Source organism: Syngnathus scovelli, chromosome 18 (genome assembly GCF_024217435.2).
Source record: "Syngnathus scovelli strain Florida chromosome 18, RoL_Ssco_1.2, whole genome shotgun sequence".
In the NCBI taxonomy this organism is placed as follows: Eukaryota; Metazoa; Chordata; class Actinopteri; order Syngnathiformes; family Syngnathidae; genus Syngnathus; species Syngnathus scovelli.
In genome coordinates, this window is record NC_090864.1 from 8,734,013 (window position 1) to 8,760,211 (window position 26,199).

At 39.1% G+C, this 26,199-nt stretch overlaps 1 protein-coding gene, 1 long non-coding RNA gene and 1 other non-coding gene across 3 annotated transcripts; 2 read left to right on the plus strand and 1 right to left on the minus strand.

Moving 5' to 3' along the window:
- Positions 1-6,163: 6,163 nt before the first annotated feature.
- On the minus strand, positions 6,164-6,235 carry trnac-gca (transfer RNA cysteine (anticodon GCA)). Its single transcript has one exon. It is a non-coding gene; the product is annotated as a tRNA-Cys (tRNA).
- Positions 6,236-6,383: 148 nt separating this feature from the next.
- pomp (proteasome maturation protein) lies at positions 6,384-7,628 on the plus strand. The gene is made up of 6 exons (XM_049749410.1): positions 6,384-6,495; positions 6,747-6,844; positions 6,951-7,011; positions 7,095-7,196; positions 7,275-7,368; positions 7,441-7,628. The coding sequence occupies exons 1-6, from the start codon at positions 6,493-6,495 to the stop codon at positions 7,506-7,508; spliced, it is 426 nt and encodes a 141-aa protein (XP_049605367.1). The 5' UTR covers positions 6,384-6,492; the 3' UTR covers positions 7,509-7,628.
- Positions 7,629-8,321: 693 nt separating this feature from the next.
- Positions 8,322-26,087, plus strand: LOC125985818 (uncharacterized). The gene is made up of 7 exons (XR_007487465.2): positions 8,322-8,438; positions 12,441-12,542; positions 15,445-15,605; positions 15,825-15,876; positions 16,179-16,386; positions 19,155-19,239; positions 25,578-26,087. It is a non-coding gene; the product is annotated as an uncharacterized lncRNA (long non-coding RNA).
- Positions 26,088-26,199: the final 112 nt, after the last annotated feature.

A 26,199-nucleotide genomic window follows, 5' to 3' on the forward strand; every position in this document is an offset into this window, starting at 1 on the left:
AACTTTATGCTTCGGTTCGTCACTTTTTCCAAAACGTCATCAGTCTGTCCTTTCCACCCATGGGGTGAGTTCATCGTTAATGCGTTTGATCAAAATTGTGACGGTGACGGAATCGTACTAGATAGAGGTCACGATTTTTAATCAATGGAAGTTTGGTGAGCGGGAATCTACTTAATTTAACCTGCATGGGAGTTTTAGAAAAGGATTTTGTAACCTAGCAACAGTAAGAGTAAAGGAAATGAGGTCGCGAGCACATCTGGTGCCTTCATGCCAACTGTCCCAAATATGGCGGACATCTGGAAAAAAAAAATCACTGGTGCAAAATTTGTTGGGGGATGCTTCTGACACTTTTTTTTGGGCAATATTTTTGTGTGACCAACCTCCTGAAAATACAAAAGCATTTTTAGCAATGCAGATCCCCAAACTGCTCATCTTTTCAGTCAAGTGGAACTAAACCGTCCGACACAAACAATTTGCACACATTTCATTTGGCTCTGCAGACGCCCGAATGACAATCCAACACGTTCCCTGCTAACAGATTAGCATTATTAACCGTTCTGGCCGCAGTTTGACCCCATGAGAGACAAAAGTGAAGAAGTTCAGCGCTCATGACCTTCTAATCGACACGCGCAATAGCATAAATTTATATAAGAGAGCGTACAGTTGTCAGGCAAAAAAAAAAAAAAGCTTATATAAGAGGTGAGCCATTTTATCAATGTGTTTGTGAGGATTACTTATTGATTGACGCATTGGATGGATGCATCACGGAGGCTAATTATAATTGACGTGGCAATTATAACGATCTGATCACAAGTAGCAAACTTGTGCTCAATTTCCCCTTACATAATTGATCAACGTATCTTCAGACGTTGTCCTGCTTCTCTTCTTGGCTTTCTATTTTTAAAATATGCACTGTGATGTTGGCTTTGTTTTATCTTGGCGATATTAATGAGGAAAACTTGACATAAGTTACATAACAAGCTTGGGTTGAAGAAAAAAAAAACGTATAAGGGGCTGCATCAAGAAATTCCATCAGATCGCTGACCTTGAGCAGACCTAATGTACTGGTTGCGTGTGTTTGTGTGACTTGTGCGAATTAAAGGCCCGCCACTTGTCACCGCACTCTTTAAATCCAAGCTCAGGCAGGAAGAAAGATGTTAAAAGTCACGGTGCTATCAGTTGTTGGTATTCACTACGGGCAGCCCGCAAAACCACTGCAATTACTCTTTGGTCTGGAATTGAAATGTCACATAAATCACCAGAAAGTTGCAAAAACTTTCTGGTAGAATTCTATATATGGTCCAAAGTTGCAACTTCATGAAGAAGGGGAAAAAATATTATTTATTTTATTTTATTTTATTTTATTTTATTTTATTTTATTTTATTTTATTTTTTATTCACATTGGGCCATTATAAATGATCCTGTAGTAACATAACAAGCCACGGACTCATTTTAGGCGGCCATGTTGTGGCAGAGTCTATAAAAGCTAATTATTTACCTTGCCTTTTCCTCGGGCGGGTCAACCCACACTTGACCCGAGTCGCTCTCTGAAACGACACCGTTTTGTTGCACAATTAAAAGCACATCGAGACACAAAGGCAGGAACTTAACTAAACGTAATGTCTTACTCACCCGTTTACAAAACATTTGCTGGGAAACAGGACGGCGCTTGAAAGAAAGTCGTTTACGGTTATAGATATGCCTGCCTCTGATTTGAGATTTTTTTTAGTTTTCACCCTCAGGACACACGTTTTTATTAAAAACATCAATCATTACAGCGCAGAGATAAATGAAGAAATAGAAAGGGTTATAAATGCAAATTTTTACATGGATGCAGGTCAGCATATTGCCGTCTTAAATCATAAGACAGATACGATTCTGTTATCTTCAATACAGTTGGCTTGGCTTCGAGGTTTTAGCTAGGCTTTTTCAAATAGCTTATACCAAACACAAAATCGCTCAAGGAATGAAAGCGAAGTGAGGCAGATCATGGAAATATTTTATAAACAAGCTCCTTGGATGTGACGAATGTGATTAGTGTGGAATTTGCTAGATTTTTTTTTTTTGTCTGTTTTTTTGCTTCTGCTGTGATTTAAACTTCTGTAATATAGGATCACTTTTTTTTCTTGCCCTTTTATGGTGGCATATTCACTTTGTGGAATTATTGTTTATTTTATATTTCAGCTTTATTGGACAAACAAGTCATAAAACAGACGTCACTTTTGCGTACGGGAGCGTAACCTTTAACACATTTCGTCTTTCATACGTTCGTTTCGTTTGAGTAGGCGGATTTAGAAGCGCATCTTTTTTGTCTGAATGTAAACCGTTTTATGGCTGCTCTGCAAACGCTCAAACCTCTTTCCAGCCAAAGAGTCACAAACAAAATCCTGTCGTTATTTTAAATCCCATCAGGCTTCTTTTTGGCCATCGCAGTTCCCATGTGAGGTCACAACCCAGTGACCCGCGGATAACAACGACCGGTGTCCGTTCGTGTTGGTTTCTGCTCAGATGGGAAAGTACGGTAATGAGACAGTTTATGCTCAGAGGTTATGCTCGCTTGCTCCTGCTGTTAAAGCATTGTGTTGAAGTGTGTGTATGTGTGTGTGTCAGGATGTGGAATAATGAGTCCAAATCTACCTGCTGGGATCAGGTGACCTCTTGGACGGCAAGCCGACGTGTCTGACGGATTTTTTTGAGTAGTGGACATTTCATTAGGTAACGAGCATATATACATATAAATTTTTTTTTTTTAGCTTTTTTCACCCACTCATGGAAAATATGGCGAGAACAGCGCCTGGCATTTCCAACACTTAATAAATCAATTTTGAAAATTAAATGGAACAGGCACTGAATATGGAATGTGAATCATTTTGAAATGTCAAGAAGAGAAAATAATATGCGTCACCCTTTTCTGAAATTTTCTTGTCAATTTCTTCTGATAGTTCCTCCATCAGACTTAGCATGTTCTTCATGTTATGGTTGATCGACTGTATAATTTTTTCGCCTTCCTTCATGGATATATTTACATCAAACAACCGAGACTATCTTGGACCACCTGACCTCAAAAAGTGTCATTCGTTATGGTGCGGGTGGATTTTATGACAAAAAGCAGCCTCCAACCACTTTAATTAATTGTATCAGCCCGACTGGGAGATCTCCCACTGGGACGTATAGCTGCTGTTGAAGAAGCTTTCACAACAATAACAACCTTGGAGTGCCATTAGATGACACAAAAAAAAAAAGAGATGATCTGCTTTATTAAACCGATAATTGCTCATTCCTCGATTATGTAAAGCACATCAATACAGATGCTCATTTGAATATGTTAAGATCTTTTTTAGTTATTGATTTATTTAGAGGAATTCATTGCCAAGAGAATACATGAAAGCAAACTATTTTGCATTTTGCAAGATTTGAAACTCTCGCTTGGGAATATGTTCGGAATATTTTGTGCCAATAGTAGTTACCACTCAACTGATTACTCTAAGCAATCAAATCTAATTTTACATAGATGCAATATTGAGCTGTTTGTGGAAGACACTTAATGAGCAAGAAATTGATTAAATTATGAATGCATTCATGAACAATCAAACATAAAAGGCAGATTGAAGCAGAACATTATTGGATTAATAGACCGGATGTAAATCCGGCCATCTGGTTAACCTCACAATTCATCTCCACTAAATTCTTGCAAAAAGAAAATGTCCCTCCTCTCTTTCCTCCATTCATCTATCATCGTAAATATATTATCATTTGTGAGAAACTACATTTGGGACTCCTCACCTATTTTTCCTATCAATCCAAAACTGCATAATGGCTGCCATATTATATGATTGCGGCATGCATGAAAACAATGTGTAGTCTTTATCCATTAAGCTACAATAATATACATAATCCTTCTTTGTCCTCCATTTTTTTACGGTTGCATTATCGTGTGACAGTTTAGAGATTACATTATTGTATGTATGATGGACATTCTAATGCCATTTGCAGAACTTGACGACATCAGCAGTTTGTGTGCAATGCATGTATGCGTGTCAGCATAACTGCTGAGCTCTGTTTGGCAACAAAAAATAAATAAATAAATTGTGGTGTATGTATTAGGGGACATATTGTGATGATTTTTTTTCTTAATGTTATTCACACATTAGCTGAATTCCAGATGAGGGTAAAATTTCAGACAACCAAACTACTTCTGCTATTTCATTCCTCAAACCTCCTCCAGTTTCGAGCAAGCGTGTTAATCCAAAAGAACAATGAAGGAAGTCATGACTCAGGCAGCTAAAAATAATGGACGTATGTTGAAAGCAAGAGTGAATGATAGCCGAAAAAGGGAAGAGGAAATATGACAAAAAGTTGGAAATACAAAGCAGGCACCGATGGCCATGTGAGATGAAATTAGAGCGTTCAAAATTCAAATTCAAGGAATAACCCTTAAAGACTTCTTTACCGTGTCTATAAATATCTTCGTATAATCTCCACCTGTGGTTAAAATTCAACGTTCAAGTTTCTCCTGATTGCTGACTCCTGATGTGAACAGTAAGACATGATCAGGCTTTGATGAGAAGCTCTTCTAGTTGCATGCTGCGATTTGATCCGTATATTCGATTAATAGTACGAGAGGTGATTGCGTTTGATGTACTTACAAATAATATTTGTGAGGATTAAATCATAAAAAGATGAGAAGTTTCCAAATGTCACATGGTGACCCCGCTTGTCACAGCCACTTTCTCATTTGCAGAAGAATACCTACAACCTTTTGATATTTCGGGGAATTAAATGCTCCTGATAAGCTGTCTGATTCAATGTCCAACAAAAAAAAAAAATCACACATGCTGGATTGTTTTAAGTTTTATAATGTCATAATAAAAAGCACATGGCTGCCTTCCTTTTCTTGGTCACTGGATGAAGTTACGCATTTTTTTTTTACATTTTCTTCTTCGATGCTCTCATTTTACCTGTGCAAATTTGATGATATTAAATTCATTTTTCTCCTTTTAAATGTGAAAAATGCCAAACTCGGTGATGACATAATGGATGCCGCTGGCTGTAATTCAAAGCTTCAGTCTGGACTCAGGCCACTCTAATCATCACATAACATGAGGGAAAAGAAGATTGGCAGAAAAATGCTGGGTGTTACTCTCAAATATGTTATGAGCTGCACACGTGTACACACACAGACACACAATACCGCATAGCAACCTGCAGACGGCATCGTGCCGACTTCCACACCTCCGGGACCACCATGATAAAGCAGCAGCATATTAAGAGATTCAAAAGAGGTCAGTGACTCTTCTGACCTGATTTCCTCAGGCAGCTCATAGCTTTAGGTTTGTGAATACCCCGCCCGCCACCTCGACTTTGGCTTTTCATCATAAATTCACTTGGCGCTCTTTGAGCCAATGAGCTGAGATTGCAGGGGGAAATTGTGTGCCCATGCGTGACTGGATCTTCAATGTCCGTGAGTGGTTTTGTTGTGTGCGCGCCTCTCGTCATTATGAAACTTAGCAAGCTGACGTCAACGTTAATGTGTGTACATACCGTGTGTAACAATGTACATGGAATTTGGAATGTTGTAAATGATTGCCTGTATTTTTGGCTTCACGTGGGTGACCTAGTTTGGCTTTAGAAGTCCAGCTTTAAATTGAAAACAACAACAACAATAATAAAAACAAAAACAACACAATTGAGTATCTTCTTGGTTTGTGCTCTAACATTTGTGCACTATGGGTCCTTATTTAGAGATGCGTGTGCCAAACCAAATCATATTCAGTTAATTGATTTAAGCACAGGTGCTCAATTCGAACCTTGGTGGCAAAGGTCATGAAAAATAACCTACGTGGGATTTCTTAATTCTCACTTTTCCCACTCCAAATTGTCATTATAGGGTGTTGGGTGCAGAATTATGAGATTAAATACCTGTATATATAGATTATTATTTGTTCTATTGGGAAATGAGACTTTCATATAAATGTGGAACAAGTAACTTGTAGCTTTATGCTGCCCCCTGCTGATGAATGCCATTGTTGATGCACTTTGATGCATTTAAAAAGCACAAAAACACATTTGTGTTATGCCTATTTTATTTAAGAGCTAATTATTTTAATGTGCACACGTATAAGGTTGGGCTGTGTCCAATACTACTTTGAAAAATACAAAATGAGGGGGCACCCGGATTTGAACCGGGGACCTCTTGATCTGCAGTCAAATGCTCTACCACTGAGCTATACCCCCATGCCGATGAGAACCCACAGTATATTTTATATAAACATAATATATCTGTTGAGGTAGAAATTTTTTTTTACAGTAATAAACCACCAAATAATCCTCAGCGATTACAAAAATAATGATAGGAAAAAAATCCCAGTCTGGTGCTAATATTCGTTAGAAAAATAGCTTGACGCATCATCCGTGACGTAATGCCGGTTATGGCGTCATGAAAATGCGACGCATTTCCATGTATTCAATCTAAAGTACAAGTCGCTTTCGAAATGGTACGTCAATTTTGTTTTTGTTGTCGTTAATGTAAAGTGAAAATACAAATACTAATACTATTTATGTTTTAACATTTATGATATGTGGGGTTTTCCGTAGCCATAATCGCTGCAGTCCCCAATTGTGAATGTGATTAGTCATTGCAGCTAATGCTCGTTAGCTAGCGTTTAAATTCACATTGCTTCCCATAACATTTAAATATTTGTGTGCGGGTTTTTCCATAACATACTAACAAATGTATGAATATCAGAATTCTCGAGGTTTCCAGTCTCAGCTGACCGCCACCGTACCAGTGACTGGTTTGTGTCCACCGGGGGCATATGGCGTTCACGATACATTTCGCCATGGGTGAGTAAATATGCAGCAAATAGTGGTTTTATTAGATAATGCATATAAATTGATTGAAATCAGATTCATAATACGTATTCCATATATCTTGTCATTTAATGATTAGCTTCAACAATGTGAAGAATGAGATCATCCCTGCCCATACATTGGAGCTGTCGGAAAAAAATGTAAGTAGATTGGGAAAAACTACAAACGCGGGATGGTGTTGATTTGATTTTCTAGTGACCTATGATGTGTTTGTGTCAAACAGTTCCAGTTGAACCAGGACAAGATGAATTTCTCAACCGTTCGAAACATCCAGGGTCTTCATGCTCCGCTTAAGCTGCAGATGGAGTATAGGGCAGCGAGACAGGTAACGTTGAGATGTTCCATTGCATCTATGTGGCTTCCTTATATCCGATGTTGCCCTTTGATTCATCTCTTGCTCCAGATCCAGCGTCTGCCGTTCTTACCGAGCTCCAACTTGGCGCTGGACACCCTCAGAGGCACTGATGAATCCATCGGCTTTGAGGACATCCTCAATGGTGACGTTCAAACTCATTCACGGAGTCGCATATTCATTGCTAACCAGACATACTTTTTTTTTTTTTTTCCAGACCCAACACAGAGTGAAATGATGGGCGAGCCGCACATGATGATGGAATGCAAGCTGGGGATGTTTTAGAAGATGACAGATTTGTGTTATTGTATGTTTCTTTGATTTGATGAAACTGTCGAGGTGACTAGCATAGCTTTTCTATTATTCCAAACAGGTTTGCAGTTTCAATAAATGTCACTAAAAATACCCATGCTATCATTGTTTTGATTCAACTCTGGGGATGGATATGTTTCGTGGCATATAAATCAACAGTTTTATTTTGAGTTTGTATCAATTAATTTCCTTAAGTCAAATGTATAACTGCTTCCCTTCAATAGATACAATACAGTACAATACAATCTTTATATAGCGCGTACACAACAAAGTAAAAAATTGCAAAGTGCAGCCACTGAGGATGGATTACAAGCAATGTCAAATCTAATTTAAATAGCAAGAAGCCGACAGTGACTATTTTATTTTTTTTCCAAAAGGCTAGTCAAGGTCGGCGGTGAGGGAGGGGAGAGAAGAAACGTAGAGGTTCTGTAACTCACTGTAGCAATCAATTGAAATCTCACCGCCATCGGACCAGCCGGGACACTAGCCTAGTGTAGTAGTATATAAATGGCATTACAGTAGTACTAGTTTAAGTACTGGTGACAATTTACCTGGATCTTGTTTTTCTTTAAGAAATGCATTCTATAATATACAGTTTTAATAATTCAAATTTGGTACAGTTCCATTATAATGTCCTATTGTAAACTAAATAAACTATACTTCAAGCATGAGGACTGGATTATCGAGAATTCTGGGTAACTGCATCACAATGAGGGATAAGAAACTGCCGGATATCCGGAAAACAGCGACACCAAAACGGTCGTTTTTTTTTTGTGGTGTGCATCACAAAACGGTGCTCTTGGAGATGGCATTTCCGGTATAAACAGGAAGTGTCAAATGACCCTGAAGTGACAGTTTCCGGTGGGTGGCCAGAGGCAATGCTGGGCTGAATCTGCAAAACTGGTAATTATTGTTTTTTTTTTTTATCTCAGTGTTTTTTTTTTTTTGTGCTTATCGTGCGGCATATGTCTTTTATATGATAAGTGTGCGAGTGACTGTGTGTGGGTGTACGACACTTCAGGTAGGCGGTATATTAATGTTTTTAATTCTTATATTAAAATATTATTTTAACTGTTTAGTGATACGTGTTTTATTTTTACAGTTGCTCACGTTTACCGCTGCCTGCTGTAAATTGTAAAGGTCGATTAACCTCTTGAATCTTTTTTTTAATAATAAATATTGTAAACTTCATTCTTCTTGTGTCATTTATTGACGGAGAACCTGCGTTATATTTTTTCTCATTACAATATCGTTGGTGAAAGAACAATTTTACAACTTCTCCGATTTTATAATAGTACTCCCGTTTTTTATTTTTCTACATTTAAAGTCAATCGAAGTGACCTTATGACATACGTCATCCATGTTGTTCACCACAGCATCCGGTAGGTGACAGTATTGAGCCAAGTTCAATGACTAGATCAATTCATTTGATTCACTACAATAAACAGGTTTGAAGCAAACAAAAATTAATTCTTAGATGGTCACTGTCACGGGGGATTTAGTTGAGAGGTCCAAAGTTCCTTTTGACGTGTATCTTAAAGCAAAAAATATCTAATAATCCTGTTTTTGGAAAACACAGACATTCCCCCAGGGCCACCTTCAATGTATAGTCTGTCTCAGTCCAGTCACAAAATAAAAAAATAAAACATCACTTCAGAATGTAACAGTCTTTATTTATATAGCACATTTCACAACAATTGTGGCTATAACAAAGCACTTTGCATATACAATAATGATACAACTACAATAAATAAGAGATTTACAGTATAGACAGTACATATAAATATAAGGCCTACTGTATATAAGGTGTAATTTACATTTGACTCATTTCCGCCACGTTTTGTGTTCTAGCTGTGACGCCGGGAGAATTTGGCACATTAGACAGGCCACTGTCTTGTTTGTCAAAAGTGCTCCTTTTCCTCTTGCTGCGTGGTAATTGCTCTACAAATCACAATGACTGCTGCAGGGAGTGAAGAGGCAGCAGCAGGCCTCATTGGCGTTCACCATTTGGGAGTGGGTTGCCATGGCCACAGATCCACTTCAACTGGCTGAGAGTGGGATTAGTCTTAATTAACACTAATGATCAGCCGACTCACATGCAATTTATTGGATCGAGCCTAATGATTTCACTTTGTCATTTGTAACAGCCAATCAATACATTTCCCTTAAAGTGCTGTTAAGGTCAAATTTAAAGATTTTGGTCCATAATTTTATTTATACATATGGATGATGATCACAGAGTATTTTTATATAAAAACTTTTTCTATTTATTTAGATTACACAATTTAACACATCTTCCCACACACCTTATAAAAGAAAGCCCCACCCACTCTGTCATAAAATGCCAAACACCCTCCTGGCATTTTGCTTTTGTTTCCACGCGCCATCTGCCACAAAACGGACGTAAGCATCATTTCGTAGATTAACAAAATGTCATCACCTGACTTCCGCTCTTTAGTTTTCCTCTATTGTCGACTGAGGGAGAAAATAGCATCAAATCCAAATTTTCTGCTCAACGTAAACTCAATATATAAAGACCCCCCTCTTCTTTCAATAGTGTCATTGCTGACCCTTATATAACCGACCACTGAGAAAAAAAAAAAGCCTTTACTTAAATCGAATGTTTATGCTTTTTCTCGTCGAGTTATGACTCCAATTTATGCTTCCCCAGCATGCGGCAAAAGAAAGAGATGTGGCGTGAAACCAAACACACTTCCAAATGGATTGCTTGCGTGTTAGCAGATATAGCGCAATAAGTGCTGAGTGAGTCCTTGTGTGTAAACACTCCCACAGTATGGAATAAAATACTGCCGTAAGTTCAGCGTGAGTGCCCGCTATATCTACAGTTAGTCGGCTCACACATATAGTGAAAAAACAATCTCATATTTCTCTCTATATATGATTGACACATTGCTATCACTCCAAGTTGAGCTCAGGCAAACATCTGACAGCTCCGTTGACATGGAGCACAACCTCATCCAGCCCTCGGATGAACTTCCTGTGAATTGCCCGTGTTGTTTCTCACACGGGAAAGTCACAGTTTGGGTGCTGATATGTCACACTGCATTTAAACTGATGCCGTGTTTTTGTTTATTTATGTACTTATTTTGATATTTACTCATTATTTACGCTTATATTTATACAAATGCAATTTTGTATCAAAGTTCAAACAGCACTGCTTTTTTCCTACTAAATATCCTCTTAAATATCTTTTTTTTGATTAAATATTCAGCGCCTGTAGATGTAAACACCGTTTTTCGCCCTGCTTCTGACAAAGACTATTGCCCTGATCCGCCCGCCACCCTCTGGCCTATTTTTTTTTTTTTAAAGCTTTATAGTGGCTTTATAGCGGCATTAAAAAAGTTAAAGCATACCAGAGCTGTGATAGAAGCAGTCAACAGAACGTTGCCGGACACAATAACGATAATAAAAAGCAGAAGATGGACATTTGAGGTTGGAAAGTAAGCACTTGCAAAGCCTCTGTGGGTGTTCTTATGTATTTGTCGATGACTGTTGTTTGCGTGGGTTTGAATTAAAGTTCTGGAAGCTGCGTGGATGACATCTTGACAAACTGTCAGCCAGTACATGAAGCAAATCTGACAGCAATTTAATCATGCATCTCATCTTGATTATGGGCTAGGATGCAAACGCTTGCCGGAATTCCATCATGGGTTGCTACCATAGATATCAATTCCTCTTCTGTGCCTACTCAACGTGGGAGCGGCTGTAAGGACAGAGAGGGCAAAAAGAGAAATCAAACTATTTCTGTTGTGTGTGGGAGTCGCTTGTGGGTTTTTATTTTCATCTGCTCTGACTTACGGCTGCGACTCCTCCAAAATGTACAGTAAGCCTAGCAGCTGCGTTTGTTTTGAAAATGAGACGGTCGGTCTCCACGTCGATCGATGTGGGAGCTAACCATCATGACTGGAGTGTAAATCAGAGGCGGTTTAGTTTTGGTTCTTGCCATGAGACTTTCCAGGTGAATTCGGGTCAAAACCCTTGATTGCATTTGTCCTAATGAAACAAATTGGAGATTCACTGCAGGCACTTTCGATATGGACCATCACACATCAACCCACACAGCCTAAAGTGATCCTCTTAATCTTTCCCAGAGGTCTTGATGTGATTGAAGTCCTCACTCTGCTAAATACCACAGCTCAGGGCAATTGGGACAAGAAAAAAAATGTATTGATTGAAAATTGACACCTGTGCTGTAAAGATCATTTCCAACAAGTAATTTAACTTTCTTAATGGTTAGCACTCAAAGCTGCAGTCAACAAAACATTCAAACCACGAATATTAACTACCGTATTTTCCGCACTATAAGGCGCACCGGATTATAAGGTGCACCTTCAATGAATGGCCTATTTTAAAACTTTGTCCATATATTTGGACACGCCTGCTGTAGTGGTGCCTTATAGTGCGGAAAATACGGTACTTCTGCGTTCCATCATTTCATTCCATGTGGAGCAAGCAGTCAGCTGTCAAATTAAATTAAAAAGGTCTACTTCACTTAACAATGTTATATCCCATTGAAGTATTTCTTTTACCCGGTTAATGTGATTTTTTTTGTTCCTGAACCTCAGCGTATAGCGACCGCACATCACGGCATGAAGATGTCACATTCACCTTCAAACACAATTGTGAGCTGTCACCTCTGAGGCGTGAGCGACGTTTGCTTTTAATACAGTATATCAAGTGAGGTAGCAATTATTTATTAGCAGAAGGATGAAAGCGCCCCATGCTGCTCAGTAGCCGTGGGTTGTCAACCCCTGCTCTCGTTACAAAAATCCTACAATATATTTTTTTTCCCTAGCTTATTCCCCGTTGACTTTAACATCAGAGCACCACTCGGCTCTCATTACATCACTAAGATGGTAAATGTGATTGGTTGTGTGTTTCCAGGAATGCTACGCCGACGTGGCCATTAGTTGATGTGTCTTGAGGGAAGCTGGTGGATGGAGAGCATCGACATCATGCCAACAACTGCTGCTGAAAGGAATAAAGGTGAATTTAATTAGAACGGCACTTGCGGGTAGTAACCGGCGTTGGCCCGTATCAATGCTCAAAATTTGTCGGACTGAGTGCGGCTAATGAGAGGTTTCGTTTACAGAGAATCATTTGATTTGAATTAGCCCCGACACAGAAAGCTTGGTGTTGAACTATTCATAAGCCAAACTTTATTCCAAATAAGGACAAAATGACTTTTTGTATGACGATGGGGTTTGTTAGTCAACCGTGATGCTTCCGTTGCATCTTGAGCTGCAACCTCATTGACCTGCATGCTAACTGTCTAGGGATTTACCGGCTAATGGAAGCTGGAACATTGCGGGCTGGGCAGGACCACAATGTGCATTACGGCGCAGTATTGCAACAATCAATATGCTACAAACAGTACAGGCATGAAATAATCATTTTAATATGCTAGGATAGCCCTCTAGAAATGAGTTTGTCCGAGCCAGGGGTCAGACTTTTCATCATCGGACGCTTGCTCCTACTTCTGGACCCACGGCTGAAAGTAAAAGTGAATATTTTAACTCGTGGAGGCAGCTCTCGCGGAGCTAGGATTTTTTGATATTTCAGAGGGTCGGCAAAACAAAACAAAAAATCTTTTAAAAAAATAAAACGCTGATAAATATTAATTATATGTTGGAAAAAAAATCCTGGAAAAAAAAAAAACTAAAAATATCCAAAAGTGAATTATCTGGTCTGGCACTTAAAGGGGCCAAGCATATTTTAGAGGTGGCCCATGCCCCCGCTACCCCCCCTCTAGTTCCGCCAGTGGGAGGCAGCAGTTCACTTTGTGCACCTTATGGAAATACAAACATGAACTTAATAGATTGCTTTCCCAAAAAACTCTGCATCCCCTTTCACCGTATTAAAAGTTCAGGCGGTCGAGTTGGGCATTAACAGAGATTTAGTGAAAGCAAAGACTATTAAAAAAAAAAAAAATCAGTGATGTGATTCTGCTGATAAACACAACAGACAGACCGTATGGTAGCAAAGCAGCTTTAAGTGTCCGCGGGGATGTATTAAAAACATTATGTTGCTCAGATGTTGACAATATTTGTTGGAAACTATTGGACGAAAATCAAGCGCTCCAAACAAATAACACCATTTGACAAGATACCAAACAACATCTAATAGCGTTGCCGTGTTGCTCGTGACAAAAGCAAGCAAGTGTCGTGTTTAATTGTGCTTTTTTTGTAAACAACGCTATCAGTATCCCGTGCTCATTATTAGGTTATTGCTTTTTTATTGCTATCCTAATTTGGCTGCGGGCTTGTTTATGCAAGCCACATTATCCCCTACAGATAAGCATGTATTATTACCAGCTACAGTAATCTAATCAATATTAATTACAGCCAAATTAACGATTCGCAAAGCTCCTCATCATTAATCGAACCGAGAGCGGTGCCTTACATCACGATTCACAGTGTGCAAGCTATTTTCGCTTATTTAAATTAACCCTTGAGTGACTTTTGCTTTTGTAGCTTTAAAGTCCATTTGAGCTGACCTTTTAGATGACTCACGAACGTCCTCCTCAGCTCCCGGAGTGGTGAGTCAGCTGACAATTACTCCAAATGACATCCTGTCAATTGGAAGAGGATTCGCTCACGGAGAGCCGGAGAATAAACCGCTTTTATTGAGGAGGGGAAGTATTGTCGGTGCACATTCACGCTCCTTTTTTACTTTTACTTCACTTTGATGTCATTAGATATGAGTAATTTTCCTCAAATGTGAAGGGACCTTTGAAATAATTAAAAATCCAAATCCCAAGATAGAATAATAAAAAACATAGAGCATAGATATTCTCACTGTAAGTTTGTACCTTGACAATGTGTAAGGTCAATGTGATGCCAGCTTTAATGCATCTTATTAAGGTAAATGAGCGAGTCCTTGCGTCATCCCCGTGTTTTTGATATCCGAGCAAGGTTGATGTGCTGAAAGGTCAAACTCATCGCCGTGTCGCTATGATATTTGCCAGCCGGATCACCTTCAACTCGATTAATTCTCACAAGGACTTGCATACAATTGAGAGGTGTCGAAATGCTGCAAATGCCAAGAGAATAAATTATTTTATTTTTCTTAACAAATAATATATAGCCACCTAAGGATGATTTTGTGCTACAAAGTATTTATATTGCTTCTTCGTGCTATGTTATCAAATAAAACTATTATCATCCTTCTGCCTCTAATTTGTACATTACAGCGCAACCAAACCGGCCAATCAAAGAGTGTCGAGACAGAAGGGGCATAGCTTTAATAGGGTGGAAAAATACGTCAACAAGAGGTGTTTTGGAAATGCTGTGACTCACTTGACCTTTAAGCTCCCCATTAGTCTCATGCACTACTTGTATGTGATGTACTGTAACCGGTGGCTGTGATATCAGCTTGCTGTGGCCAGACAGTGACGAGATGCACACAGACATGCTGGTAGCAATATCAAGAAAGATTCGATTGGATAACTGACCTTGGAATTGATCATCAATTCCTTTGATCACAAAATGTCTGCAACCTGAGATGGATTACTCACGATGCCTGTCACAGGCGATGTTAGTCACCATAAGAAGATGACATCCCTCAAGCAGAAAAATAAATAAATAAATAAATAAATAAATAAATAAATAAATAAATAAATATTATTTAAAATAAAATTAAAAAAAATATATATATACATATATATAAATATATATATATACATATATATATATTTATATATATACATATATCTTTGAATTATTTTAATTAATAAAAAAAAAATATATATATGTATGTTTTTTATTATTAATTAAAAAAAATATTCAAAGATATTCAAATTCTCCACCAAACTATATTGCAAAAGAAGTCCTCACCACTTGGATTCTTGTTTTAGCACACTGAACATCCCATGCCACACTCTCCACAGACATGCATATTTAATATGGAAGCATATGGTTGTCATCAGAGGAGGTCAGCGCTTGAGGCGAAGCTGGGGCTTCTTCCTGTGGGCTATGCATCTGCCCTCCACTCGTTGGACGTTGGGATTGACAGGAAGTGAGACTCTTGTACTCAAGGAAGTAACCAGAGGTGAGGTTGTTTTTGTTTAGTCTGCCCTCTACTGTCCAGGTGTGGTTACTACACTTTGAGGTGTTCACTCCTTCTTTGCATTCCTCATCAGATGGCCGACTCAAGTCAGGTGTGTGTGTGTTTGTGGAGATACTAGCAAGAGCGTGGAAGCAACCTTCTTTGGCTGGATATGATTTTTAAAGCATAATTTAAAAGAATTATTTTTGCATTGTTTTCAAGGTGCGTATAGTTTTCCAGAAATCCAATCCTGAGCTTCTCTTCTGAACTCCTCGTAAGTATACATCAAGCAAAGCCATTGTTGCACATGACTGAACTGAAATAAGGTTTTAGATGATGATCTACTTTTAAATCAGTACATACTTCACAGTAGACCTTCCGTTGTACAGTGTATTGTCATTAGTGGGACTTTTATGCATTACTGAATAAAAAGCCCAAATAAACAAAACAATTGTAAAGCTTCCAGACTGCATCTTAAGCTGTGCCAGTTAAATCGAATTATGCCTTAACTGATTGTGCAAGCTCACAAACCATTCATCTGTGTTTATGGTTGGGCGCTTTTGCTTTTTTGTTTAGTCATGGCAGATTGTTTGCAGTGTGGCAGTTGTGGATGAGGCTGATCTTCCTAATGCACCTTCCTCTGCAGAGGATATAAATTAGTCTGAACTATAGAGCTGATCTACCGCTGCCAACCTCATCTGCAAAGTGAGTGGTGTGAGGCGGTATGGAGAAGATGCAATGTCAGACTGCTCTCTCGGAGTTTTCCCACAAGGACAGACTTATGGTATGACTTTTACCACATGCAGCTAAAAGCAAGTACAGCTAACTGCATTTAGCACACAAATGTGGTATCAACGAGCCCGTGATATTTCCTGACTCTCTTTTCCAGCTGTATCAATTTGATCAAACTGATATATGAACCACAGAGTAAATAAATGGGGTTAAAGAAGGATCCCTGAGGAACACCACAACAGGAAACCTTATTAAACTTGACAACCAGGGACTAAGTGACAGAGATAAACCTAGACGTTCTTTCAGGGTTGATAATTTGATCGTTACCAGACAAATCTTTTAAGTCTTATTACCAGAATCGCTTCCCAACACTAGCTTTCGCTTTTTAATTCCCGTATCGGTCTGCACGTACTAGTTGTAAATGATCTGTCCCATCAACTTAAAGGTGTTATTTCATCTAAGGTTAAAGGAAAATATATCGCAACAAAAAGTATAAGACACCTTTGATAAAGTTCAATAACAGATGAGTGAATGTGAAGTGCTAATCAAATGGTTTCTTTTGGAAAATAGTCAAGTCGTGTGAGCCTGCTTAGTCCGGCCCGATGCATTCTCTCATGAATTAAAAAGTGTCCTTGGAGATCTGCCTCCTTTTGGAAAGCTTGTTTCAGCAATCTTTTCCTCCCGTGCGTCGCGCCACTGCCTGCTCACTTCTGCTGCAGACACACTTACGATAATGAATAGCTGCAAGGGGCTGGGGTTCTTTACTGCAGCCTGGAAAATGGCCACGCTTCTACAAAGCAAAAAAAAATATATACGCAGCAGCATCTGGTTAGGCAAATCACCGCACTGAAGTTTCCTAAAAATCTATTGATTTATATTAACCCCTAACATTTCAGTAAAATAATTCCATTAATACAAGATCCTAAATAGGCCAAGTAACTTTTATGTTGTGTTGTTCCTGGAGAGCGAGAGCATTGTGCTGCTTCATTATTTATTGAAACGCTATTATATATTGTTTTTGTCGTTATATTTAGACGCGAAAAGCATCGTGTGGTGAATTAGGCCAATAGGGCAAAGCACAATGATATTTTACATTAAAAAAAATTCCCGAGCATCACAGATGCCGTCCCCACTGACCTACTTGTCTCCACGGATACAGGTCAGGCAATGTCACACTCCCGCGTTGCCACACACCTTCACCATAAACACATAAATCCGTATCGAGCGAGTTCTCGGGACACAAAACACGTATACTGTAAGCATTCTGGTAATTACGTACGCTAACACATGTATGGGGTCATGTCACACTTTGGCAACCTTTCACTGGCTCCAAATGCAAACACACTGTGCAAAAAAGGCCAGATGGAATCACAGCGTGGGCTGTTGGCCTTTCATGCACTCCCGAGACTTGATTTTTTCACCAATCCTCCTCCTTCACCAAGCCGATTTTCCTTCTTTTTAAAAATTCCAAGTCTCACACGCGAGATTTTCAACCCTGTTGTCTGTGCTGTAAATATTGATTGGAGGTTAAAGTCAATTAGAATAATAGAGCTAATAAAAACGCAGCTCTGTCTGCTCCTGGCTTTGCCGTTCAGCTTCTTCCATAAAGACGGGAAAGCTTCTAAGCAGCCCAGAGTGTGATTTAAAGAGATGCAGTCTCCGACGTAAATAAGCCCTAAATACATTTTACGGAGCAGAATGCGCATTGTACACTACCCATCAACATCCGAGCGAAGGGAATCGCTTGCCAATGCCCCGGAGGTGAACTTGTAAGGGAAAATGTAGAAAACATTAGAGAAGGAAACTGAGGAATTGACTGCCTGGAAAACATTAGATTTTAATCAAGGAGATAAAGAAAGCTTGAATGCCCACAGCTTCTGTGGTGAGAAGGACTTTTTAAAAAGAATTTAATCAGTTGGACTCTCCTTCAACCTTAGCAAGCGTGAATTGTTGATGCTTATGGTGACAGGAGCACTTGAGCTTGTATGAAATTGTTGGTTGAATCATTAATTGTGCAGTGTGAGTGCTCTTAAGAGGTTCCGTTGTCATTTTTTCTTTAGCTAGTACAAGACTCCACTTCCAAATGTCATGAGAATATTTTTGAATGCAAAGCGAGAAAACTGTCAGAGAACACGGAGGCTTTTAAATGTGACCGAAGGAATCTGAATTCCCATTTTATGCTGTCAATGCTACCCATTTTCTCATTCGACACGTTCCAAGAGATCAAAATATCCTCATGCAGCCGCACTTTATCAATACGACCTTTCAATCAGCAGAGCGGGCTAAGTGCTACGTGGAATATGCTAACGTCTGAAAGCTGCATCTGGCACGGAATCGAAATTGACCACATATAGTAAATCACAGTGATTCTCTTGGCAACTACTGACTCATTTTTTTTTTTAAGTTTTCAAGAAAAACAGTTGGTTAAGTTGTTAAAGCACATCTCGGTTCAGGTATTATGAGGAGAAAAAAGCTGAGCAATACTTTTGCGGAAATTGCTTCCAGCTTTGAAAAGAGGAAATACCATCGGAGGGGCAATCCTCAGCATCTATGTTCAACAACATTTTGACTGGTCATGTCTGGACATTTTAAGTTGAAACACCTGCTCAAAAAAAGAGGCCTTGTCATGATGTTTGGATTTCATGTACAAAAAGAAATACAGTTGATTCTAAAGACTGCTCTGCTGTGATTTTAACGGTTGTACAACCTCAAGTTATTTAATTAATTTTATTTTATTTTTGAGTTGTCTCAGAAAGATTTAGGCCTACTTTCCCATCCACTTGACTCGCATTTAATTCATCCTTTGCTTTCGCTCTCCAGAGATTCATTCATCAGTGATCTCAAAACATGCTCACTAGCCACTTGGTTGCCGACTGCCACAGCAGATGGATCAAAAAAGAATCTGGTGAGTACATGTTCAAGCTGGTGGAGAGGCTAGATGTTTTTAGTTAGTCATTTCTTTTTTCACCAAATGTTCAAGCTGAATAACACTCACCCGCATTCATTCCATACATACATTTTTTATTTATCTCTAAAATAGACACGTCATGATTGCCACTTTAAATGAACTGCCAATTTAACATTGATGCTAAATCACAGCTTGCCACTGCATCTCAGCTCCTCGAAATGTATTTTAAAAAGCTGTACTTAATGTGCTTCAAGGTTATCCCTGCCAAGGGTTGTTGCTAGGATGCAGTGTATAATGCTATCAAGTGACATTTAAATGGATCTATAGGTTAATATCACCGACGTGTCCTCTTGTCCACATCCCCAAAGGAGCATAGAATAGATGATACTCTTCAGAGTCTCATTCAGCCAATCACTCACTTTATAGAAAAAGAAGGTAGCGATGCCCTTCCGTGTCACGATTAACCTCGTCTGTCTGCACTTATAAGCGCGGATGAGCATCACAAGTGACAAATAGTTTTGACTGGGCTAGTCGGATTTTTGCTTGATGAGTCTTGTCATTGATCGGTGAAGAATGCGGCGATGAAGCCTTATTACGATGGGGGCGGATGAACAAAGCATTCTCATTGTATTTATGACAACATGATCAATAGGATGATATTGAAAGCCCAGATTTTGCCGACTAAGCGCTATGGCTTAGTTTTATGATGTAAACAATTTGCTTTGTACTTAAAGGATTACTGGAGAGCAAAAAACGCAAATAAAACAAATTTTCCAAACCTCAGAAATTATTAATTAATACTAATGAATATTTCATATGTGTTCCCTACATGGATGGATAAATACCTGACTGTCTCAGAAAATTAGAATATTGTGATAGTTTTTTATTTTCTATAATGCAATTAAAAAAAAATCAACTGAAATATTGCAAGCCTTTTATTAATTTTTGTTTTTTAATTGCATTACAGAAAATAAAGAACTTTATCACAATATTTAAATTTTCTAAGACAGTCCTGTATAATAATAATTCCTGGAAAAAAGAAAAAAATCAAAAACCTTTCTAGAAGATGTTACGATTCATATTTTTCAACGTGACAGTACCAATGAAGGAATTGGTAGAACTTTGTGCTGACTCGTCAGTGTGGATTGATCCAAAAAAGTCTCACCTGACCTCCCTCTGAGACACATCGTAGCATTTCCAGCCAGGAGCACGCTTGGTGAATCAGAGTCTATACTCAATTACGTTCTCCAATAAGAGGACTGTGACCCCAGTGGAAAATATACAGTACTGCAGGGCAAGGGTAGTAGAGCAAGATTTGATTTCTTAACCGGTGTTTGTGCAATAAGACGATGCAGGGATGTAAGAAAGCCTAAAGGGAGAAGTTAAATTATTGAACTGCAACCAGTTGTTTTATGATCATATTTGTTGGAAGACTTTCCGCTCTCGATATTTTGTATAATGTTGTTGCTGTGGGCGAGCTGTTTATTGGTTGATAAATTTTCATGTGGAGCTTGCATTTTTTTTTTTTGCTCAAGCCTAACTATAACCAATCTCTCCCCCCCCCCCCCCCCCCCCTCCCAGCTCAGGGTTTACGGTTGAGTGTCTCAGAGACATTTCTTAAATCTTTTTGCTCTTTCAAAAACTTGCCGTCTCCCTCAGGTTATCTCGCTCTCTCTGGGGTGTGTAGTTCATGTGCTGAATTTAAGACAGACAAGATAAGCAATAAAGGTCGTTTCTTTGACACTTGTCCTCCAGGAGCTTCAAAAAGTACATCAAGTGGACTTTGCAGACAGCAAATCAAATATAGGCTGCTTCCCAAAAGTTTACTTTCAAGAGTATAAAAAAAAAGCTCTGGGCTGTGTACTTATCAAATTCAAGGGGAAAATACGTGTACCCATCTGTAGATTATTCTTATTCTTATTATTATTACCGTATTTTCCGGACTATAAGGCGCACTGGACTATAAGGCGCACTGGACTATAAGGCGCACCATTAATGCATCATGTCAGATTCTTAATCCAAATCAAATCATTCTCCATTTTATCGTTTTTATTTCAACTTCAGACGTAACAAATTACTTTATAATCACAAAATAATGATCCATAGTCTTTTTGATTCATGATTCATAGTCTTCAGCGGGCCACTTATGATGGATTTCATGACACAATGCTTCGGGCCAGTTTAAATTTAGGAATTTGGTCCATATATAAGGCGCACCGGACTATAAGGGTGCGCCTTATAGTCCGGAAAATATGGTAGTATTATTAATACATGCAGAAGAGTTATTTCCCGTCATTGTTAGTCAACATTAATTATTTCATGTTCCTGTTTTACATGACATGAATCCATTCCAAGTTTGACTCTTTTTTTTTTCTTCACTTTAACATTGGAATCCAGTTATTTAAAGTTTTGTAATTCTAAACTTGAATGACTTCATTTTCATTGTCCTCCAAATGACCGCTGATTGCAGGCATTAAACTAGGACATAATTCACACTCAGTACTTTTGCAAGCGTGTGTGTTAAAATTTCAATGGGGACACGTCAAAAGCCAGGTGCTTTGCCAGAGGGCAATAATGAATGGCTTTCCAAATTTCCTTCTTAGTGAGCATTTTACATGAGCTGCTGCTGCTTGTGCGACAGCACGTTGACACTTCTTGACAAAAGTATGCTATTAAAATACCCCCTTGAGCTATTATTTTATTTGGCCATGTTGAGGATTTTTTTTTTAAATTAACATATGCAAAATTAAATCAGAAATGAGATTGTGCAGCCTCAACGAGGAGGAATAAGCATCTCGCTTCCTCCCCACAGGATTCCTTTCCTTCAAATCTGTTTTGGCATTTTACCGATGATGAACGGTATTCAATCTTTGCACTGAGTGGCTTCGTCACACCTGAGTGTTTTTTTTTTTTTATTGATTTCCTGAGTCAGGGGGGAAAAAAAAAAGACAAAAACAAACTGGGATTCAGAGCTTAAGTTTCTTTCACTCCATCTGAATGCCAATTATGAGTCGAGAGGAGAAAAGAGGCGAGTTATACCATGTGACCTTCCCTCCCCAATTGTCAGCTGTGCAACAGATACAGATTGCAGTGGGAGAGCTTTGCGTGAGTAACACTGAAGGCCGAGGTCCAAATGAGCCCACTCCGAGAACACAACAGAGACAGAAAATGACACACAGCCAAGTAGGCCAATCATACCGCAAAAACAAGAGGTCAACCTGAAAGTCTGTCCAGAAGCATTTCACCAGATTCTCTTTTTCATTTCTCCACATCTTAATTTCCCCTCAAACTTGGTTTGTTCTTACAGCTATGTAGCAATGCTTTGATGGTAGACCACCAAATTGGGATTTGTCTCCCAGGATGGTTATTAGCCTTTGATTACTCCTCGCTGTGATTGCCCATCGCCATTTTATCAAGTCCCATGGATGGCAATCTCATATTGGGCCAAATGGGTAATATTGCTATGTGCGGCGTTGATAGCGGCCATTTAGCGTAGCACCTTTGCTAGATTCATTATGAATCAAAATGGGAGCAATTAAGAATTGCGTGCTTTCTAAAATCATTTCTTGCTCGTTCTATCAATAACAGTACAAACGTTAGGCATCCACTCATGTTCATCTCGTTTGTTTGTGCTCAGGCTTTGGATATTTTCTGACACACCTCAGATGTTGATTTCTTCACTGTCTGGACAACCTCTAGCTTCCAAATATTCAATTTATAGATAATGACATTTTGCAAAAATATCTTCAGCTGTCTGCCGGAGACAGGATTGACCTTTCAAATGAATACATCTTCTTGGACGGTTGATAGATTTATTTGTCGTGCAGAATGCCAACGGCGGTGCTTCCGCGGCTATTCTGATTGGCTGAGAGCGGTTCATCTGGGCCGACTCGTCAACCTTCCAGGGATATTGCCTGACGTGCACTCTGCACTCGATAGAACCCAAAGAGACCGACGAAAGATTGCTTTCCCACCTGCTCTCAACAATCATTGGTGAATCCGCAAAGTAATGTTGGTTATACTTTGAAAGTTTATTACGTATAGGAATGGAAAAAAAGTCAGTAAAGTTGGATTTTTTTTTTTTTTTTTTTTAAAAAAGCTGCAATTTTTGGTCCATAAACCAAATATGGTGCAAAACAGGAAAAAAAAATATGAGTACAGCATGACTGCCCTCCCATGTGTTATTTATAGCATAGTTAGTGTCAACTAAAAAAACGAATGCCATACACACACACGGGAAGAGGGATGTTTGCCAAATGATTAATAATTTAGCAGTGAGGGTCAAAAAATATCAGACCCCCTCCTCTTAAATGTCAACGTATTAGGAGGTGGTTCCGACCTCACAATTGCAGCAGAATAGAAGCTGAATGCGATGGGAACGATGAGCAATTCACTTATCGGCCGACTCTGAGCAATTATGATTGATTATAACTCCCGCGAGCCGTTCATGCAGCCGACTCCTCTGTGCACAAAATTGGTTCTTGGCTCTGGGCGGATGCTCGTGTCACACAGGAACACTTGAAAGCTGCTGCTCCCCCCCCCCCCCCCCCGTGCTATAATGTCAGGTTTCTCTACTTGAGTTTTAGTCTTTTTTCAAAGTGACTTGTGAAAGTTGACTTGAAAAAAGGAGTGAACATCTTTGAGATTTATAGACTGTAAAGCCGTGAAAGATGATTGGCTGCTTTTTTTTTTTCTTTCCTTTTCATTCTTCAACAAAGACTACCCCAAATTGCCCCTGTGCTGTGTGTGCAAAGAAAAGAAGTGTGAAACAAACAGCAGGCTGTTATTTTCTCTAGCTGCTTTGTTAAATGCGACACGGGGTGTCTTGAACCCGTGCTGAGTGCAAAGACCTTTTAAGACTTGGAAGGCATTGTGGAAAAAAAAAATTGAGCTGCCATTAGTTGCACTTGCAGGTTATTATTATTTTCTTTGATATCAACGCTGCTTGCATAAATGTCCCAATTGTATCAAAATCTGCTTTATAGAATGTTTTTGTTTTAATGAGTGCCAGGCAACCCAGACATCAAACTGCTGCTTTGACCTCGACTCACATGACAAACCGTCTTGTGTCATGAGTACAGTGTGTCCGCCTCTTCATCCTTTTTTTGCAGAGATTGCATTCGGTTGCATCATCGCTTATTTTTCCTCTCTCTTGCTACATAAATAAATCCTCCAATCTGAGGATTAGAACATTCAGTCTGTCTGAGAAAGGCATCAAATTGGGTCATGGGACCTAAAATGAATGCTCTTTAGGTAATTCGGTGCCGATAGCCAAAATAGCGACTGCTGAACGTCTCCATTGGAATACAGTGAATACAATTATAGCATGGGCAATATTGTTCGGGATGGAACGCCGTCATTGCCTTGGCGCTGAGCATCTCCGCCTCGTTTGTCCAATTGAGCTCATTAGCACTGTTATGGCATCAGTTCTACTCCCCCCCCCCCCCCCTCCCTCCCCCTCGCAAGTTTAACAAACAAACTGTTGGCCGACTGAGAAGTGTGAGTGTTCACCAACAGAGCCAAATGACCTAATTTGCAATTTTGCCACTGTTTTCAAGGGTGGTGACTCTGAAATATTTTTTGCGGTCGTCTCTCGACCTCATTTGCCATCATCCCACATCACAAAGCTTCAACAGTAAAATTATTCCGTAATAAAAGATTAAAATGGCTCAGCCATTATGTCACCTTCATAAATCATAAGATTTCTACACGGCGAGATTTTTACCTTATTTAGGATTCCGAAATATCTTTAGGGAAAAAAAGACTTTGCAGAAGAGTGGAAATTGTTACGGGCTCGGTGTGATTAGATAAATTAGACAAATGAAAATGTAATTTTCTTGGTAAATATGGGATGTCTGTTGGCAGTTTTGTTGGTCATGAAGTTATTTTTACACCAAAATTGCTCACTTCTTTAAACAAACGCCACCGCAGTCGAATGACAGGGACACTGGCGTCATGGCTACGTTTAAGAAAACATCATAAAAAGGTCTTGGCAGGAATTGCGATTGTCTTCGGTGATGAGCGCTGGAACCAGATTCTCTCTACCATTCAAACTAAAATCGACAATAAGCACAGATAATAGATGTTTCTTGAAATTATTTTGGATGTTCTTGTAATTATAACATGGCCTGATGATTCCTAGCAAAACCTCAAGAAACATTGGGAGCTAAACTCTGATTTAACATTATATTGACAAATAGAAGTGTTTATCTACAGCTCCAAAATGGATCATTAGCATCTCTTCCCGTCTCCCTCTGTCTTTTTTTTTTTTTTTAAATTGATTCCTCTATGTGAAGTACCAAACGGAAGACAGACTTTGTTTTTAATACTGCCAGGAGATCCAGAAGGTCTGACTGGGAGCAGATGCAGCAGTTATGAGACAGAGTCGCGTTTGGAGAGGCTTTGAGAATCTTGGCAAAGCGCCGTGCTGGTGGGTGGACCAGTTGGAACGGGCCAGAACCTTTCCAAAAGGGTATTGAAGATTATTGAGTGTGAGAGGAAATCATTAAAAGGAGTGGATGTGAAACAGTTTGGGAGCGAGGGGAAGTAGTTAGAATCAGAAAATACAAGTCAGCCAACTAACTTTGGAAGGAAAGAACACATAAGAGCAAATAAAGGAAGTACTTGTGAAACATTAACGCCATTGATCGTTTGGGCTCTGAACAAGGCCAAAGGTCATGTGTTCTACTTTCACTTTGGTCCTTTTTTTTTTTATCATATGGGGGTGGTGAGAATCTTTTGAGTTTGGAAGAGTTGCTTGAATTAAAAGGAGCGTTCACTGCCCTCTAGTGGCCATCAAGGGGATCACAATGAAAATGACAAGAATCAAAACCGCACAAATAAACACGCACTTTTCAATGGAAGCATATTGAAAATGCTTATTTTCAGATCGCTACATAAAATGTACTAACAAAGAAAATATGATTTCCTTTCCTGCTCTAAAAGAACATGCACCAA